General features: G+C 40.9%; 1 protein-coding gene across 1 annotated transcript in view; it reads left to right on the top strand.

Annotated features, from left to right (window-relative positions):
* The first annotated feature begins 4,068 nt into the window (after positions 1–4,068).
* Positions 4,069–20,492, top strand: part of BAZ2B (bromodomain adjacent to zinc finger domain 2B) — a 181,806-nt gene continuing 165,382 nt past the window's right edge. Inside the window, 1 exon segment of the mRNA XM_038422039.2 lies at positions 4,069–4,121. Within this exon segment, the coding sequence (XP_038277967.1) occupies positions 4,084–4,121 (38 nt within the window). The 5' untranslated portion in view covers positions 4,069–4,083.

Here is a 20,492-nt window from a genome sequence, read left to right as displayed (position 1 = left end):
GGGGCACATTGACGGTATAGTTAATACAAGTTTGCATTGCCAATGCCCATTCTGTACCTGGATTTTATTCTCCAGACTTGTCAATTTGCTGCTTTCCTGTGGCTGCATGCTGAACTGTTCCTCAGAGAGGAAAGTTGATGTCCCTTTTGTGTGCTCCCCAGGTTACTCTTGAGGGTAACAGGCTTCCTTTCCCATTGGTCACTGTTTCTGTGGGGTTTTACTCTTCATAGTGTCATGGCGTCCATCAGGGAGAACCTGATTGTAAACTGGATCTGCTTAACTTTTTTCTTCATTGGTGAATTCTATCGGTTAAATAGGGAAGAAATAGCCTTCTCCTGCTGATGTCTGTCCCCTCTGTGACTAAGATTTTTTGGGAGGAAAACAGTTTTAGGCAGTCAAACACATTCAGTGGCCACTGTTTCCATTGGAGGCTAGGAGGGAAGAGTATCCAGTTGAAATATGAAGAAGTTGAGGAGATTGTTTTGGATTGGACATTAGTCTATTGCTTTCAGTTGCAACAAAAATGTATTTTAGAGAAATTAAGTGCAGATTCTCTCACTTCTGGCACATTGGATATCTTTTTAAATAGCTGGAGTAGAGGATTATTTCTGTTGATCAAATTATTCTCTACCAAAGGCTTTTGCAGCCCCTTTTTAGCAGGTGAGGAGGGGTGGGAATTTTAGACACTTAAATAATATCTCAACCTTCCAAGCTAATATTGGTGACAATTTTGATTTGTGTCAAGCTATCAAACCACAGCTCTGTGCTGTGAAGGAGCCGGCAATTGAAATATTTATCCAACCATTGTTTTTTTTATTTTTCTTTTAAACTGCACTTTAGATTTAATTTTTGGTTGCTTCTAAATAATATATTATGTAATATCTTTTTAGAAAGATCTGTTGTTTGTTTCCTTTCTCTTCTGTAAAGAGGGTGAAAATTATTAGCCTCCAAATACAGCTGTTGGCAATTATTGCTCAGATTTCAGATTTTTCCAAGCATAACTTTTGTGATTGTTTTTATCATGTGTACTGATTCCTCATTCTAACAGAACTTCAGCAGCAGTTTACTGCATGTGTATATTTGAACTTCAGTTAACTTAAATTATTCTTTTATGTTTAGCCATGCTTAAAAAAAATCATGTAGTACAGAATTGCCGTTTATCCAATATTAGAGAAAAAAATCTGCATTTTGCTTCGAGTTATTTTTATTTCTGATGCAGTTAAGTTGGAACAATTATACATTGTATTGCAACTAATTAGTTCACCTGGGTTGGTTTTGGTCATATGAGCATACTTGTTTACCAGTGATCTAAGTGCTCCACCTGCCTTTCAGTTTGTTTACCAGGAAATCAAGATGTGTAAACTGCAGGAAGTACTATTTGACCCTCTCTGACAGTATCTCATTACAATAATTGCTAATCTCTGAATAAGACAGCCATGTTTTGTGAGTAATACACACAGAGAGAGAGGTAGTGTTAGACAGATTTTAGATTTTTCCACAAATCTAGCATTGTAAATACTTGCTTGGATTATGTTTTCATGATACCTTTTGATAACAGACAACTGGTGACCTTTGGGGTCAGCAAAGCTGGAGCAAAATAGCATGTGTTCTTTCAGTCCTCTTAACTGAGGAAAAAAAAATACCACGGCTTGTTGTTTTGGAGTGCTGTCACTGCTCTGTAGCGAAAGGATAATGGCTACTTCCTGATTAAACCACTATCCACAGTAAGCTGTTAATGTTATATATCTATTCTCCTCTAAAGACAAGTGTTCAGTGTTCATTTTTTGTGTTCTGTTTTTTCCAGAGAATTATCAATTTAAAATGTTTATAAATATGGGTTGAAGTGAGAGCCTACAGTTAGAGGGACTTTTCAATTATTTTATTTTCCAGGATTCTCTTTTTCTTTTTGAAGTAATAAAGTTGCCTAGTGTTTTTTAATACTCCTTTGAAAAATGTTCTAATACAAACTTGTCTGAAATATATTTAGATGTTGAGTGTTTAACATTGAAATCTATTTAGCTGCAAATCTCTCAACTATTATTAATTTCATGGACAATTCTGGTAAATGTTCAAAGGAATAACCCTGATATTACAAACAATATATCTAAAGTATTTTTCAATACTATTGAATAAATGCTGATAATTTGTAGTCTATTTATCCTGTATCATCTATTTTACATCTAGCATAGGTCTATCAGTTTGGGAATAAAGTATTCTCTGTAATTTCTTGGTTAGATTTTATTTAGATCTCTATTTCCATACTCATGATAGTTTAACTTAGCTATTTTTCCATCAAGTAACTGCAGAATTGGCAATCCTATAGTAGAGAGCAGGCAGGAGTAACTCCTGCTGTTCTGTGCCTGGACCCATTTTTATATTACCCTCAAAACTTCATTTTGAGATTTAATACCATCAGAAGATGGGGTTCCAGGAGACTGAGGGTCAAATTCTACTCATTATATAAATACAAAAGAATCCACTGAAGTTGATAGTTACACACTTGTAACTGGAAGTATACTTTTGTGCACAGTGTGCGCCATATACCCTGATAACATAACTGAGGCTGTATACCATATACAATTAACCATTTTTCTCAGTTGTTCACAGTGGGCAGGAAAGTTGCCAAATCAGGCTCCAAAAATAGGTGAGGACAATAGAGTGGGCCAGTGTTCTTTGCTGCCATAATGAACATTTGGCATCAATTCCTCTACAGTAGGCAGTTAAGTTAAAAACATGCTGGAGCGGATTTTTAAAATAAAATCAATATGGCTGTCTTAAAGTGCTGGAATTAAATATTATAGTAAATTATTTGGGATAAAAAATTATAAAGAATTCTATTTAAAAATGCCAGAAAAAGAAGAAATCGGTGGAAGATAGGTTGACAACTAATTAATGGAATTCTCCTTAGTAAACATGATTAATATTTTCTGGAGAGTGTGTGTGCGTGCACATTAGTTAGGGTTAAATTGCTTATATTAAGGAATATGTAAAGCAGATGGCATGTCTGACCAACCAGAGGTTGCCAACATAAGAAAACTCCCCTTTGCATTTAGCACTTCCTGGCCTAATTGTGTTGGGATTAAATGGGAACATTTGCTGGTACTCGCGCCACAGTAATCCTTAGGATAGACTCGATTGCATTTGACCATTAAGTGGTCTCCTTTTGGTGAAAAACAGTGTGGCAGGGTGGGTAAGCTTTATCTGCCAGTGCCTGTGCAATGCCTGCCTCTTGGGGAGAGGAGTCATCTAACCTGTTATAAAATGAGGCTAATGGTGATCACCCAGTTTTGCAAAGTGCTGTGAAATCCTCTAAGGAAAGGCACTGTGTAAGTGTTTGGTGGCATTATTTACTGTTTTCATTATTCAACTCTGGTGCCAAGAAAATAACCACTAATTTTTAAACAAAATCTGCCGTATTTTATAGAGTCATATTTCGATAGTCTAGACTCTAGAGAAATTTATATTGAACATCACATGGCTGTGCAGTGTTTGAAATGTAGATGCAAGTTCTGAAGTAAATTTGTTCTTGTACCTTCTACACATAAATAGTTTGCTGCTTTCGTTCCATCCAGCAGGTGGAGACAAACTTCCCCTGTAAGATCTGTTAGTTTTTTGTTTGCTTTCTAATCTCCTCTTCTTATGTGTAGGTAAATAACGTTGAAATCAGTTGCAGATTTGCATGAGTTAGGATTGCTAGAATAGTATTCTATTTCTTTAATTTTTTTTTGTTTTCTAGCAGTGGAAATAGCTAGCTATCATTGCACCAGTTGAACTGCTATGCAGCAAGAGAGTATGGATATGTTTTCTGAAAACTCAAACCAGTTGAGAAGGGAGATTCTGCAGTTTGTTAGGCATCTAGTATATTCCTTTTAAGTGATGAATACAAGAACTTTACTTACAATGTAAGCTGTTTGAGACAGGAATCATTTTTGGTATGTGTTTGTACAGCACCTAGCACAGTGGGGGTCCTGGTTCATGATTGGGGGTCCTAGGTACTACCACCATACAAATAAAAAAAAAAAGTTATTGACCTGTTGATTGTGTTTTATGTTTTCCAATGAAACAGCTTTCCAGTGCCCTGAGATGGAGAGATTGACCACTCTTGGTTCCATGCACAAAGAGTAAGCAGGTTTTGTGTTGGGAGCTAGATGGGGGATGAGGTATACCCACCCTTAACCTTTGGGCAAGATGTAGAACAATTTAGCCACAAACCCTTGCATAAGGTGTGTGTAAATGAATCTAATCACTGGATGTGATTATAGAGCAGGGGGTGGGAAAACTTTTTGGCCCGAGGGCCACATCTGGTTATTGAAATTGTATGGCAGGCCATGAATGCCCACAAAATTTGGGGTTGGAGTGCGGGAGAGCTCTGTTGAGGGCTCCGGCTGGGAGTGTGGGCTCTGGGGTGGGGCCAGAAATGAGGAGTTCAGGATGCGGGAGGGTGCTCCAGGCTGGGACTGAGGGGTTCGGAGGGTGAGAGGGGGATCAGGGCAGGGTTGGGGCGCGGAAGGGGGTCAGCCATGCAGGTCCCAGCTCAAGCAGCTCCCAGAAGCCACGGCATGTCCCACTCCAGTTCCTACGTGGATGCGTGGCCAGGAGGCTCTACGTCATCCTTACCTCTAACTCTGTGGAAGACATGCCATGTGTTTTGGTTCTCCATGAGTTTAGGGAGACGCTCTCTGCAGCATCCCACCCTCTCAAATTCACAGGGAAATATTGTTCCTGGATTAATACTGATCCAGTTGTCTCAATTCATATGGGTTGCCCCTCTGCACATTCAAACACCCTTACCATAGGAGGGCTAGATTTCAGCCATCAGCACTGTTCTAGATGGAAATGTGCTGCTGGGTTTGCTCAGACCATCTGCAATCTCCCTCTGGACCTCTGTATCTAAGAACTATAGGTTCAGAGGGGTACACCCCCTGCTGTCTGTGTGTTTCCAAAATCTGCACACATTCACCACATTGCATAGTAGCATTTCCATGATTTAAGGGAGTGTGGAGTCTTCTGCCTAACTTTAGCCCTCTCATGAGTTGTTCCAGCAGAGGACCTGATCTTGGGCCTAATGTGATAGAAATACAAATGATAGTTCTTTGTTAAGGTGCATCTACTTAAAAAGGTGCATCTACTTTTATACTTGCAATATATGGCAAACATCTAATATTCAGGCATGTTGGCTGCACGTTTTCAGTCTTGGGGAAAGTAGCTGAAACTTGTAGTATGAGTGGTTTGATGTCTGTCTTTTTACCACAGGAAGCTAAATTGGTAGGAAAAGGAAAACAGAACTGAGGCGTTGGCACATCATATTTTGTTAATACATTTCACAATTTCAGTTACAGTTAAACTGACCTAGAACATGTTGACTTTTTATTGGATTTTTTTTTACTAAACATACTTACCTGAAACAATATTCCTTCATGAAAAAAACATATTGTTTATCTAATTAAGAGTGTTAGAACATCCCTGTATACATATTCACATTCTTTGAACACGGACCCTTTTCTGTTATACCTGAGATGCCTCAAAGTACAAAATAATTAACTTTAGTCTGATGCACATTTTTTTTTAAAAAAAAAAAGGTAAATTGGGCATAGTAAAGATATTGTTACCTATATTATTACCACCACATTCTAACCTTGATATTCAGCTGGATATTTTCTTGTATATAAATGATCAAATGTCTAACAGTGAAGGAAAGTACTCTGGGTTCAATAATTACTCTATGACAAGAATGAATACAGCTGCAGTTATTCCTTTAAATTTGGCATCTTTGTGTTATGAAACCAAAATTTGGTATGGACCAGCAAGCCATACCTTGTAGATTTATGTGCACTACTGGGTGTGGGAGCATTTTTTTCCTCCAAATCAAGGGAAGTGACTTCTCCCACTCTGTCTAATGTAGCCAGGCTCTACACAATGTATGAAATGACAAGCTTGTCAATTTTTGTTCTGACTGTCAAAGCTGAGAATCAAACTGCTGTTATGACAGGCATTGTGGTATACTATAGCTAGCATGCAGCATATAATGAGGCTCTGCTACTGTCCTTTTGTTCTTTAAAACTTCTACTAGTTCAAGAAGGCCTGGACATACTACGAATGTTCTTTCTCTGTTGCTGTCTGTCTGTCTCTCTTTCTCTGTCATGCACACACACTATTATAAATGGAGCTAGTAGTGCTTCCTATTGTTAAGGTTGCCCAACACTTCCCATTTGTGTTTTCAGTTGCTTATAACTTTGCCCAACTGTTTCTGTTTAATTTGTAACTTTCCATGCTGGCTATATGCCTCATGCTGAATTTTTTTTGAAAATGTCAGTTAAAGCAGTTCAGAATTTAGGGAAAATAAGTCATTTTGCCCATGGTAAAAAAACAAAACAAAAAACAAAACAAAAAAAAGACCTTTTCTTTGATAAGCTCTAGGGCCCCCATGCTCTGGGCCAAAGATTTGAAATTGTCTCGAGTTGACCTCTGTGTCAGCAATGTATACCTCTTGCCGTCCTTGTGAAAATCCATCCAAGATGTGAGCCTTTGAAAAATTGCACCTTGTAGGTGCTCAGTAGAGACTTCTTGGATTTTAGCAACTAAATTTCCTGAAGAATCCATCTGTATCAGGCATGGAGCTCAGCACAACATTCAAATGCCTTAATCTGGAGACCTTACTTTCTCTTCCTGCAGTCCTCCGCCTCATTCACTACACACCTTGGGTAACAAGTGAAGCAGGAGTTTTACTGACAAGTCGTCTTCACTACACAACCCAGTGTAGGTCTATCCTGTGCACTGACTGAGGCAGAGGGTCTGGAGGATAAATAATGTGTGATGATGTAATTAATAGGGCTGTCAAGTGATTAAAAAATTAATCATGCTGTCAACAATAATAGAATAACATTTATTTAAATATTATTGGATGTTTTCTACATTTCCAAATGTTTTGATTTCAATTGCAACACAGAATACAAAGTATACAGTGCTCATTTTATATTTATTTTTATTACAAATATTTGCACTGTAAAAAACAAAAGAAATAGTATTTTTCAATTCACCTAATACAAGTACTGTAGTGCAATCTCTTTATCATGAAAGTTGAATTTACAAATGTAGAATTATGTACAGAAGAAAGGCATTCAAAAATAAAACAATGGAAAACTTTTGAAACTACAAGTCCACTCAGTCCTACTTTAGCCAATCGCTCAGACAAACAAGTTTGGTTACTATTTGCAGGAGATAATGCTTCCCACTTCTTGTTTCCAATGTCACCTGAAAGTAAGAACAAGTGTTCGCATGGCACTGTTGTAGCCGGCGTTGCAAGATATTTACGTGCCAGAAGATTCATATGTCCCTTCATGCTTCAAGCACCATTCCAGAGGACGTGTCCATGCTGATGATGAGTTCTGCTGGATAATGATCCAAAGCAGTGCTGATCGACACATGTTCCTTTTCATCATCAGGTCAGATGCCACCAGCAGAAGGTGGTTTGGGTTTTGTAGTTTCTGCATCAGAGTGTTGCTCTTTTAAGACTTCTGAAAGCGTGCTCCACACCTCATCCCTCTCAGATTTTGAAAGGATCTTCAGATTCTTGGGTTGAATGCTGTAGCTATCTTTAGAAATCTCACATTGGTGCTTTCTTTGCATTTTGTCAAATTTGCAGTGAAAGTGTTCTTAAAATGAAGAATATGTGCTGGGTCACCATCCAAGACTGCTATAACATGAAATACGTGGCAGAATGCAGGCAAATCAGAGCAGGAGACATACAATTCTCCCCCAAGTATTCAGTCAAAAATGTAATTATTGCATAATTTTTTTAACAAGCGTCATCAGCATGGAAGTATGTACTCTGGAATGGTGGCAGAAGCATGAAGAGGCATATGAGTTTCTAGTGCACCTGGCACATAAATAGTTTGCAACGCCGGCAACCACAGTGCCTTGCGAATGCCTGTTCTCACTTTCAGTTGACGTCATAATTAAGAAGCGGGCAACATTATCTCCCGTAAATGTAAACAAACTTAATTCTCTTAGCGATTGGCTGAACAACAAGTAGGACTGAGTGGACTTGTATGCTCTAAAGTTTTACATTATGATGTTTTGGAGTGCAGTTATGTAACAAAAAAAATCTATATTTGTAAGTTGCATTTTCATGATAAAGAAATTGCACTCCAGTGCCTGTATGAGGTGAATTGAAAAATACTATTTTTACAAATATTTGCACTGTAAAAATGATAATAAAAATAATATAAATTGAGCACTGTACACTTTGTATCTTGTATTATAATTGAAATCGATATATTTGAAAATGTAGAAAAACATCCAAAAATACTTAATACATTTCAATTGGTATTGTGTAACTGTGATTAAACCGGCGATTAATTGTGATAATTTTTTAAAATTGCGATTAATTTTTTGAGTGAATAGCATGAATTAACTGCGATTAATTGACAGCCCTAGTAATTAAAGTAGAGATGTAAATACAGTTTTAAAAGTTAACCATTTAAACGATTAAAAATATTTCATTTAAATGGTTAATTGATTAAAGGGCTGGTCGCTGGGGCTAAGGCTGCTCTGGCTGGTGCGGCTGGGGTTGCTGCAGTTGAGGCCACTCTGGCTGGCGCGGGGCTGCTGGGGCTGGCTAGCTGGCCCGGGGGCTAACGGTTAAGGCAGGTTAACCAGTAAGACTAATGCTTACCAGTTAGCTGGTTAACATTTTACATCCCTAAATTAAAGATTGTATTATTGCAAGGGGGGCAAATTAGGGCTGCCCATGCAACCTTAATTTTGGCATTTCCAAACTCTTGAGTGCCTGACTTTGAAACTGTAATAATGTTAATTTAATGTAGTCTTTTGCATATTGTATATGCTTCTTGCTGCCATCATATTTTCTCTGAGAAATCCTTCTTGTAAATTCTTATTTTCATGCAATACTATTTGTTCAGAATATCTTAAAATATGTCACTATTGTAGGTCACATAGCTTGTGGGATGCACTTGCAAGTGTGATTGGTAATGATGAATATTTTGTTGTTATGATTATTACTTTTGTGTTTTTTGTGTAAAGTACTTTTAAAAATGTGATTTCTTTGTTATAAACCATTCAGTTAAACAGAATAGAATTAGAATGCAGTGTATAATTGCCCCCCCCCCCTTTTTTTTTTTTTTTTGGGCCATCTCACTACTCACTGTTTTTCTCCAGGGCCAGCTTCAGGAAAAATGGTGCCTTGGGCAAACTTGTATTTTGGTGCCCTCGGCCTCCATGGCGTCCCCCCCATCGTCCTTGGCTCCCATGGTCTCCTAGGCTCCCCAACCCTTTGTACTGTGCTCCTTTCGCCCCTAAACCCTGCATCCCCTCCTGTGCCCCTAACCCCTGTGTAAGCAGGGGAATGGTCCTGCTATTGTGGGGAACTTTCCTGGCTTCTGCACTACCCCTATGAAATGGGCTAGTGAAAGGATCTGAGTCCTCGCTCCCACTTCTGTTACCCAGAGGCCTCCCTGTCCTTGCGGACTCCCCTTACACTCTCCTGTCTGGCAGAGTCCTCGTAACCCCAACAAGGCTGGGCCCAGGATTCCTGGGGGGCTTGACCCCCAACCCTGCTGTGGTCACCTAGGACAGGGGCTAGGGTGTCCTCACTTGCGTGACCCACTGATCATTACATGCAATATAAAGCAAATACAAATTATTTAATCAAGAATTAATTAAAAAAAAAAAAGGAAAAATGGGAAAGGTTAAAGGAAAACACATCATCCCACTCTGTGGCAGGGAATATTACAAACTGTGTCTGGAATGTCAGGGCAGTTCAGTCTGTTCCTTGTAGGTCCCAGGCCGCCTTCTCAGGCCCTGGCTCTGCTGCAGGGATGCTGCGGGTTGGACATTTGCTCTGCTGGTGGCCACACACCTCCGGACTTTGGGTGGTGGAACCATGCTTCCCAGCATCAGCCCCCCGTTGGGTTAACATCCCCCTCCCAGTCTGCCTGCAAGGACCCTTGGCTGCGGGTGTCTTCCTGCGTTGGGCGCTTTGCCCAGAATCCCCCCCCTTGTCTGTCCCCAGTTGCTCACCACACTTAGCTCCAGACTGCTCCAGCTCCAATGTTCTAGCTCCGGCTCCCACTCCACTCTGCCTCGGCACTGATGATGCTGCTCTGCCTCCATCACCCTGGGCTGCTTCTCTGGCCCTCTGGCTCTGTGGCTGCAGCTCTGCTCCCAGCACAGGGTCTGCTCTCTCTGGGCTGCCTCTCTGGCTCTGTGGCTGCAGCTCTGTTCCCCAGCTGAGCTTGGCCCCACTCTGCCCAACCCAGGCAATTCCAGCTCACATGGAGGACGAGGCCCCCTTTGGCCTTCTGATTCCCTGATTAGCACCCTGTCAATCAGGCTGACCTGGAGCACTGCCTCTCCCCATTGTTCCTGGGGACTGTCAGTCTCAGGGTCCTGATTTCTCATCATCCCTTCCCCTTTTAGTACTGGGAGCTAGCCAACCAAAACACGCCCACTGAGTTTTAGCACTGTGCTCTCCTTACATCAATTCCTGCACTCCTCCTTGACCCCTAACCCCTACCCCTTGTGCCCCTAACCCCTACACTGTGTCCCTAACCTCTAAACTAACCTCCTGCATCGTAACCCCTTCACTATGCCTCCTTCACATCTAACCCCTGCGCCCTCTTCCTGAGCCCATGTCCAGGAAACTGACCTGGATATATGGAGCAGCTGCCATTGCTGCTCACTCTTCCCCCCAACCCCTCCGGAATGCTGCTCCTCCATGCACCCCTAGATGTCTGTGAGAGGGGAGGTGAGGAATGACATCAGCGCTCCCTGCATCCAGGTTACTTTCCCCACCTGGGCTGCGTAAGGGGAGGGCAGACAGCAGCAGCTTTTCATGCTCACCTCATAGCACAGGTGGGAAAGTAGGGAAAATCCAGGTGGGGAAAGCGACCTGCATGCACGGAGCACTTGGTGTTGCTTCTCACTCCTCCCCGCCCCTCGCAACCTCCTAGGAGAGCTGCTGAGGAATGTTGGGTGGGGGGAGCATTATCTGTGTATCACCACTTGCCCCCCTTCCCATGTTCCTGTGCTGGGAGGAAGCAAGGAGAAAACTGGGCGCCCCGCACGTGGCACTGCTCCAGGAGCAGCTTCTGATCCCACACCAGCAGCATGCACCCCCTGCGCTGCCATACCACACCTTCTTGATTATGCCAAGTAGGCCATCCCTGAGACTGGCCCTGTTCCCGTTATATATTATGACTTTATTGTAAGCACTAGAGACTAAGGGTGAAATCCTGAACTCATGGAATTAATGGTAAAATTCCAGGATTTCACCCTAAAAGTATTAAGAAAATGTCCATGGAGTCTGATCCTACAAATGCTTAAATATGCACTTTATTCATGTAAGCCAGGTGCATGTTTGTAGGATTAGACCCACAGTGTGATATAGAATTAATACTGCATTCTTAAACTTGCAATAGTATAGACTCCTACGTGAATAGATGCAAAGATTTTTGGTGAAAATAGTATGTATTTTGGAGTCTGCCTGCCAGAGACAAAAGTGCAGAAACCTGTGGATTATTGCCTTTTGGAGAGCAGTCATCAGAGGGAAATGATGGAACTCTACCTTTCCCTTTCTGTTTTTCACAGGGACAGCTTCATTGTTAATCTGCTTAAAAGCTTAAAAGCTGCTTAAAAAGATAAACCATTAAACTTTGAACTAAAATTTTGATGGTTTTATAAGTATGGTTCATACATTAAAAAAAAATGCAAGAGTAACTGTGGCTAAACTGTTTCTTGCAATTAACTGTGCAACATTCATAAACAGATTAGTGCCCAGTTAGATAAGTTAGTAGAAGCTGCAAGAGATCTGCGCTTCTGAAAATCAAACCCGAAGTGTTTTGAGGTAGGCACCAAAAAGTAGAGCAACCAAAATCGGTGGCTTTTCTTGCCAATGATGGGCCTGAATCTGTGTTTCTGTCTTTTAACATCCTCAGAGTGCCCCCAAATAAATCTTGTATTCATTCTAGGACCATCTATTTTCTTTATGTGCATTTAAAATACTTGGAGGTAGTGTATTCTAACCACCCTGTATTGTGGTGGTGGTTCTGAAAATAGTTTCCTGCTGAAGCAAGTATTCAGTGTTTCTTGGAATTTTAAGAAGCAAGATCCTGAATGATGTTAAAACTTGAAGAGCAATATTGTAAGAAATAAATGTACTTGTAAGTATGGTAAAGAGACAAAATGTAACCTCTTTTAATGACAAGATTTTGCCCTGTAGTGACTGCTAATGAGTTAAGTACATTAAAAAATTCACGAGAAATACTTTTCAACTAGTTCGAGGCATTTCAGAGATTTTTAAATCACTGTGGGAATTACATGCCTTTCTACCAAAAGCTACACATTGTAGAATTTTTTTTTCCATCAGCGGTTAGCTTACTTCTGATGCCACTGAGAGAGATTAACATAGTACTTGTTTAGAAATACAGCATCTGTTTGAGTTCCTACTTTTGCTAAAATAAATATGTATATTTAATAGAAAAGAGATTTTTATATCTTAACAGAAGTTTTTGAAAATGAAGATACATTTCAAAAGGTCCAAAACAGTCATACTTGAGTATTCACAAGAAAATGTAGTAAAAGCTCCATATGATAGCTGTTGCTCTTGGGGGTTGTAGCCTCATGAAGAGAGGACTATAGAATGGTTAAAGAAAACCATGGAAAACGCATATGACGGTCAAAGTAACTTAGTGCTGTAACATTCATATTATTCCATATACTTACAAAAGTAAGTTTGGGAGGTTGTAGAATCTCCATCACTGGAGATTTTTAGAGCAGGTTAGACAAACTACAGTCAGGAATGGTCTAGGTAATACTTAGTCCTGCCATGAGTGCAGGGGGACTGGACTAGATGACCTCTCAAGGTCCCTACATTTCTAAAATGTAACCAAAATGAAGTTAAAGGTCAGATTTACATTCACAAGACATAGGAAATTAATTATTGTCTTGATTTAGAGGCCAGATTGAAATCTAGGGTCTGTAAACTGCTTTACCTCCCTTGCTTTAGGCACATGAACATTACATTACTGAGACAAAGTTATCACCTTTTTTCTACCTATCTGTTGCTAAAGAGCACCTCTTAGAATCATATAATTCTACATAACTAAAAATCTCAAGTTTTTTTACTTCTTATTAGAACTAGTGGTGTCAGTTTTTTATTTGTACATGAACTTTACTCTGCTTCTAGTTTATTCAGAATGGTGATTTATGGGGTGTATTTGAGAAAAATATATTGATCTTGAAACATTCTGTACATACACTTTGACATCTAGAACCCTCTTTGGAGTCAGAGTCTAAAGGTTACTGGCCCAAACTTTATTTTGTTTAATGGTATAAAAACAGGCATGTTTTGTCTCTGACCTTTCTACTTTTTAACATTGCTAGCACCTTAGTATTAGAGCATTTTTTCCAAGTATGATTTACATTTCTTTATTCGCAAAGCTTGATGCTTTGGAATCCAGTGGTGACAGGTGAATACTACAAATAATTTACTGTGCTGTGTGTGCCAATTGGTTTTAATTTGAACAGTGACACTGTTGCAATCTGTAAATACTTTTTAAAAATCAAGAAAGATTGTATATAATAACTTCTTGTCCAGAGTTGAATGAGTATAAGATGTAAAATGAATCATGATGGTACTGGTTGAATAAAGGGGAACAGGAACCATATTGATGCGGATTTAATGTGGTGGTATTGAGATGTTTGTAGATATATTGAACTTCCTGGTGACTGGTATGTGTTAATGTAGTTGGAGGGATGGAGATGGTTTGGTAATTCAAGGTTTTTAGAATTTCATTATGTGGATGGGGACAATGTGCTATTTTAATTTCTGCTAGGATACCACTGGGCAAAGAAAAGTTGCTGTGTGTAATAGGATTTGCAATAAGAGGAACATCCCAAACATTTCAAACAAATGATTATCAAAGGTTCAAAATTTTGAAGAATTTAGACATCTAAATGGTTTCAGAATTGAGGGATTCTGACTCTGCAGAGACAATGAAAGATGGTCTTGCACTTTTTTTTTTTTTAAGGTGATGGTGAATTTTCTGTTCTTGTTGCCAAACTTGGAACTAGTAAAGAGAGAATGATTTAAAAATATTAGTTGTGGGGAAATCAACTAATTCCTCACTATGGTATAAAGATAAAGTAGTTACACTAATGATATTTAAATTGGTGTAATGGACTTTCAGAATTATTTGCAGCTGTAATTACTCTAAACTTGCTTAATTTAGAAACCGGCCTTAACTTCCCTAAAATGATTAAATTGTGCATTGTCTTGTATCTACTCTATTGACCTTAGTGAGCTAAATATTTAGTATTTAGTTTTCTATTGTGCATTAAGTTAAATTTTCTGGATTAACCAATAGTAATTAGTCTGCTGATTTCAATGAATATGCTTATTATAAACACAGAGAATCTTTTGCCATGCTGAAATCACAATTAATACATGAAAACCAGAGGACCAGACTAACCGAATAGATCAACTGTGTAATGTGAGCCTTGCTACCTTAAATACTCACGTGTTTGTTAAGCAACAAAATTTTATTTCTCCTTCAGTCTTATTTCAGAATTTAAATAACCTTCAGGATTATGTGTATGGCCTCTAGCACACAATGCTATATTATTTTAAAAATAGTTTATTTTGAGAAAATGTCAAGATTTAATGCAAGTGCTTCACTCTGAAGGCAATACAGTTGCTTTAGTGTCTGAGTCCTTGATAGCTGCTGTGTTCATTCATGAGGATTGTTAGATGAAAATTATTTGTGTGGTTGTGAAATAAAATATTGACAATTTTTAATAAGTTATTTGTCTTAAGAAGTCAAATATAAATCATCACCATCATCAAAAATGTATAATCCACTTAGGACCTTTGCACCTTCTAGAGTAACCATGGTTGATGTAATTTCACCAGGCATTGTGTAGTGAAGTTCCCAGATCTGGTTCGATCCTGCAATTCCACAGATCTGTGGGGCAGCCTCGTGGGTGGCACCAAGTAGGGTCAAAAGTGCATCCCTTTGTCTATTAATGGAGAATGACTGCTAGTAATCTTTCTCAGTAGAGCATATGGAACTTCAAGAAATTAAAATTGCTTAGCCAGGTTAACTTTATCATGCTAGATAATCAAATATATTGATAAAGCAACCATATCGGGTAAATGCAGAAGACTTTAATAAGAAGTCTTCTTTTGATTCTCTTTATAAGGACTACATTTTGTTTTGATAATTAGTGACTTTCATAGACTTGTGAAGTGTAGGTCTGGATGGGGTCTCGAGAGGTAATCAGGTCCAGCCCTTTGCACAGAGACAGTACCAAGTAAACTTAGACCATTCCTGACAGGTGTTTGTCCAACCTGTTCTTAAACCTCCAATGATGGGATTACTTAATTATTCTCATTGCCCAACTCTGAATGTTCTTAATTTCTGCTATGTCCTTTGAGATGGGGTCATCTGAACCTGAACACAGTTCTGCTATTGATTTATAGAATGGCATTGTAATGTTTTCCACTCCATTCATCTCCTAACATTTTCTTGTTGTTGTTTTTCTGACTGCAGCTGCACATTAAGCAGACCTCTACATTAACTGTTCACAATAGTATCCAGGTGTTTTCTCATACTTCCAATGTAAAATCTACTCTTCTGCAACCCTCCAGTTTAGAATAGTGAATTATGAAGCTCTGTTGGCAAAGTATGATCACACCAATTGCAGTAAACCAACACTTTTATTGATTATTTTCTGCCGGAACATCAGGAACTTCATAGGTCATCATAGCAGAGGGTCAGCTCTTGGCAAGGACATGTTGCGAGTCCCCCTATATGCAGCCAGCACTGCAGCTCGTTCCATCTCTACTGCTGTCATCGTGTGTCGTACATCTTGGTTGCATCTCTTGGGATTTTCTAGGGAGGTTCAGAGTACCATAGAACCTTCTTTTTGACAGACTGAAACTTCTCAGTGAGTCCGTCAATGAATCCTTGGGCATCTGGAAGTATTCAGGTCTGTTGATAGATAGATGTATACATGCAAATAAAAAGACAATTTACAGATCCCAAATGGCAAGAGATCCCATCTGGTCCTATTCTCTGGCTTTCATAGACTAGCTGAACCACCTAAGAGGAAACCATGATATCAAAAGAGGAAGCCTCCTATGGTGACCACTACCACCGCTCCAGCCCTCCTCATCAAAACATCAATTTGAAGGGCTTGGTCGAGCTTCTGGACCATCCCCTCCTTGGGTATCTTCAGCTGCATCACACTGCCAATCTCCCTTTCTTTTGGAGACAGTCTTTCCCATTTTTGACCTTCATGGGAGCAAATTACATCTCTCAAATGGGTTGTGGAGGTTATAACGGTGGGTTCTTCAAGATGTGTGTCCCTATTGGTGATCCACTAGCCACTCTCCTCCCCTCTGCTTCAGAGTTCTCACTTACAACTTTGCGGTAGAGAAGTAACTGAGGATGGTTAACCTGTGTGTGCTGGCTAGCCTCCTGGCGCAGCACGAGGAGAGACAGTGTATGTACAGGCCCAACATACACTGCTAACAAAGTTCTCCATCAGCAGCACAGGGACTCAGACACACCTACATGGATATACAGTCTTGAAGAACTATCATTACTGCATAAGGTGAGTAACTTCTTCCAGGCATAGGGGTGATAGAACCTGTTCCAGCACAGAGGAAAGGAATTTATTAAAAAATATTTTCTGGGTTCCAAAAAATAGTGGAGAATGGAAACCAGTGTTGGATCTCAGACTTCTAAACATGTTCATGAAATCACAGTATTTAAGATGGTAACTCTCCCAGCTATAATTCCATTGTTAAAATCTGGACCGACGCATAGTTTCATGTCATCATTCACCCCTCTGACAAAGGCTTCTTCATTTTACAGTATCAAGATTAATCCCAGTACTGAGAGATCACCTTCAGATCACCAAGTCCTGGCAGTAGCAGCTTCTCACCTTCATCAGCCCTACCTCGATGATTGGCTGTTCAAGGTTGTACATTGAAGTTCTCTCTGCAATGCAGATAGCCATGTCCCCATTACGCAACTTAGGACTTCAACTCAATATTGTCCATTTGACTACAGTTCAAGAGAATTACGTAGGAGCTTCTTTGGCTGCTGTAACATCCAGAGTTTGTTCACAGGAAAGTAGACTTATGACACTGACAAACTTTATTGCCAAGAGTCAATAAAGGTGGTTGCCTTCCCTGCAGCATGGGCCCAGTCACTTGCAGGTTTAAACTAGTGTAAATGGTGAATTCTCTGTATCTTGAAGTCTTTAAATCATGATTTAAGGACTTCAGTAACTTAGCCAGAGGTTAGGGATCTATTACAGGAGTAGGTGAGTGAGGTTCTGTGGCCTGCAGTGTGCAGGAGGTCAGGCTAGATCAGAGGTGGGCAAACTATGGCCCTCGGGCCACATCCGGCCCACGGGACCATTCTGCCCGGTCTCTGAGCTCCTGGCCCATGAGGCTATTCCCCGGCCCCTCCCTTGCTGTTCCCCCTTCCCCGCAGCCTCAGCTCATTGCACCGCTGGCACAATGCTCTGGGCGGTGGGACGGGCAAGCTCTTGCTGGGCAGCACAGCTGCAGAGCCGTGGCCTGACCTGATGCTCTGTGCTGCGTGGTGCGTGGCTGGTTCCAACCGGGCAGCGCGGCTGCCTGCCACTGGTGCTCGAGGCCGCACAATAAGGGGGCAGGGAGCGGGGGAGGGGGTCGGATAGAGGGCAGGGGCGGTCAGGGGCTGGGGTATGGTGAGGGGTCAGGGAGGTCAGAGGGTGGGGAACGGGGGTTGAATGGGGGCAGGGGTTCCAAGGGCAGTCAGGGAGAAGGGGTGGTTGGATGGGGCAAGGGTCCCGGCAGGGGGGGCAGTTAGGAAGCAGAGGAGGGGTTGGATGGGACAGTCAGGGGGGAGGTTCTGGAGGCGGTCAGGGGACAGGGAGAAGGGGTGGTTGGATGGGGCAGGAGTCCCGGGGGGCAGTCAGGAAGGGGGGGTAGGGTGGGTGGCAGGGGACAGTTGGGGTGGGGGTCTGGGGGCAGTCGGGACCGATAGCAGGGGGAGTGGTCTTGGGGGGCTGTCAGGGAACTGGGGGGTTGGATGGGGCAGGAGTCCCCAGGGGGCGAGAAGCGGGGGGGTTGATAGGGGCGGGGGTTGGGCCACGCCTGGCTGTTTGGGGAGTCAGCGCCTCCCCTAACCGGCCCTCCATACAATTTCTGAAACCTGATGCAGCCCTCAGGCCAAAAAGTTTGCCCGTCCCTGGACTAGATGATCACTGTGGTCCCTTTTGACCTTAAAGTCTATGAGGTCTTTCCATGAGTTCCATCAGAGTTCATTTGACAGCTATTACAGCCTTTCATTCCCTTGGGCAGGGATTGTAAGGGCATGGCTACATTAGAGAGTTTACAGCTGCCCTGATACAGCTGCGCTGCTATAAGCTCTCTATGTAGCCGCTCTAAGCTGATGGGAGAGAACTCTCTTGGCTTAACTACTCCAGCCTCCGTGAGTGGCTGTAGCTTGTCAGTAGGAGAAGCTCTCCTGCCAACATAGTACTGTCCACACTGGTGCTTATGTCAGTGTAACTTGTGTCGCTTGGGAGATGATTTATTCACCCCCGTGAACAACATAAATTATGCTGACATAAATTATAGTATAGACATAGCCTCAATCTTTGCTTATCCCACAAATGGCAAGATTAATCAAGGAGTTGGTTAACTTTTTCCCATAAATCAGAGAGCCTGCTTCTATATGGGATTTGAACTTGGTCTTTAAGGGTACGTTTACACAGCCCATGGCAGCGAGCCTCCTAGCCAGATTCGGGGCTTGACTATCATGCTAAAAACAAGTGTAGATGTTGCAGCTTGGGCTGGAACTCAGGCTCTGAAGACAAGGGACGGGGTGGATTTAAGAGGTAGAGCTCCAGCCCATGCCATGACTTCAAAGCACTATCTATATAGCTATTTTTAGAGCACTAGTGTGAGTCTTGCAAACTTGAGTTTGTCAACCTGAGCGGGAAGGCTTACTGCTGAGGGCTGAGTCGACATATCCTAATTTTCTTTTGAAACCTCCGTTTGATTCGCTAGCTAAGTGTTCTCTGCTGCACTTGTCTATGAAGCTGGTGTTCTTAGTGGGCATCACTTCTATTCGCAGAGTTGGGAAATTTCTCCACTCTCCCCTTTCATTGTTTTCTTTCAGGATAAGGTATTGTTATGCTCACATCTCTAGTTTGTACCTAAAATATCCTTTGATTTCCACATTAGTTAAGTTATCCATCTTCCTGTGCTTTTCCCAAAGCAACAGCAAACTAGAGAGGAAACTGTTCTCCATACCTTGGATATTATATTGGATCAAAGTGGGTTTCTAGTTGTATTCTTGTTTGTTACCAGGCTAATGTTTAGCCTCCTTTGAGAAAAATTGCCCATTCTACAAGATCCCAAGCTAACTCCATTGCACTATGAAAAAATACACTGACTTACTGAAATTTCCAAAACCTTGGCATCAGTGCATGCTTTTTCCAAATGGTATGCCTTGGTACATACCTCTAGATCAGACCCTGTTGTTGTCATGGCAGTCCTTTCTTTATTATTGGATCCAGCTCCTAAGCTCTTCAGGGGATATTGTTCATGAGTCATCTGAAGTGGAGCGCTCATAGGGACACGACTCAAAGAAGGAAAGATGACTCACCTTGTGCACTTCTAATCATTATTTGGAATTACAAGGATTAGGTAGAATAATGGGCGCATCTCAAAAACACTGATCTTTCACATCTGGAACCGTTAGTTATTTTTTGTGTAGGTCACTGGCATATAGAGTTTGGATGTCTAATCCTGGAATCTAATTCTGGATCACTGAGGTCAATAGGAATTCTACCATTGACTTTTATGAGAGTAGGACCAGAACCTTAGTCCTTAGTGAATATTTCAATTAACTACAAAGCCATTTCACAATTTGGCATAATTTTATGTAGTAAGAAAGTCTCAGATAAAGTCTAAGACTAGCACTAGAGATGGTTTATAGGTTCTGAATGAGATTTGTTGGAAGACTATTGTGGAGTAACTTTCTCAATAGTTGTCCAAAATATACTTGGCTTCCATCACTTAAGAGCATAACATGTAAGCATAAATTATTTTTAAAAAATGGATGCACAAATGTCTGAAACTTAAGTTTATTTCTTGTTAAAGACATTAAATACCTCAGCCAGATATCCGAAGAGGAAAATGAGGGTTTTTTTGTCCATCCAAAATAAATGTTTTGAGTGGATTCCATTTGCCAAATATCCCATAGTTAATTTCTATGGCCATATTCTGACCCTCCTAAAAGAGACACATTTCACTGAGAGCCTTCTACAAATTCCATATTTTATCCTGATTCCATTGAAATGGCTCCCATCATTATCTTTTAGCAAAGCCTTTTTAAGTAGCCTTCTCCCTCTGCCAGGTTTATTTAGTGATGCCAAATGTAAGATCTCATTCTGCAGTTCTTATG

This window comes from Dermochelys coriacea, chromosome 11 (assembly GCF_009764565.3).
Source record: "Dermochelys coriacea isolate rDerCor1 chromosome 11, rDerCor1.pri.v4, whole genome shotgun sequence".
Taxonomy (NCBI): domain Eukaryota; kingdom Metazoa; phylum Chordata; order Testudines; family Dermochelyidae; genus Dermochelys; species Dermochelys coriacea.
The sequence above is the reverse complement of the archived record's forward strand: the minus strand, read 5'-3'. Positions and strand labels throughout refer to the sequence as shown.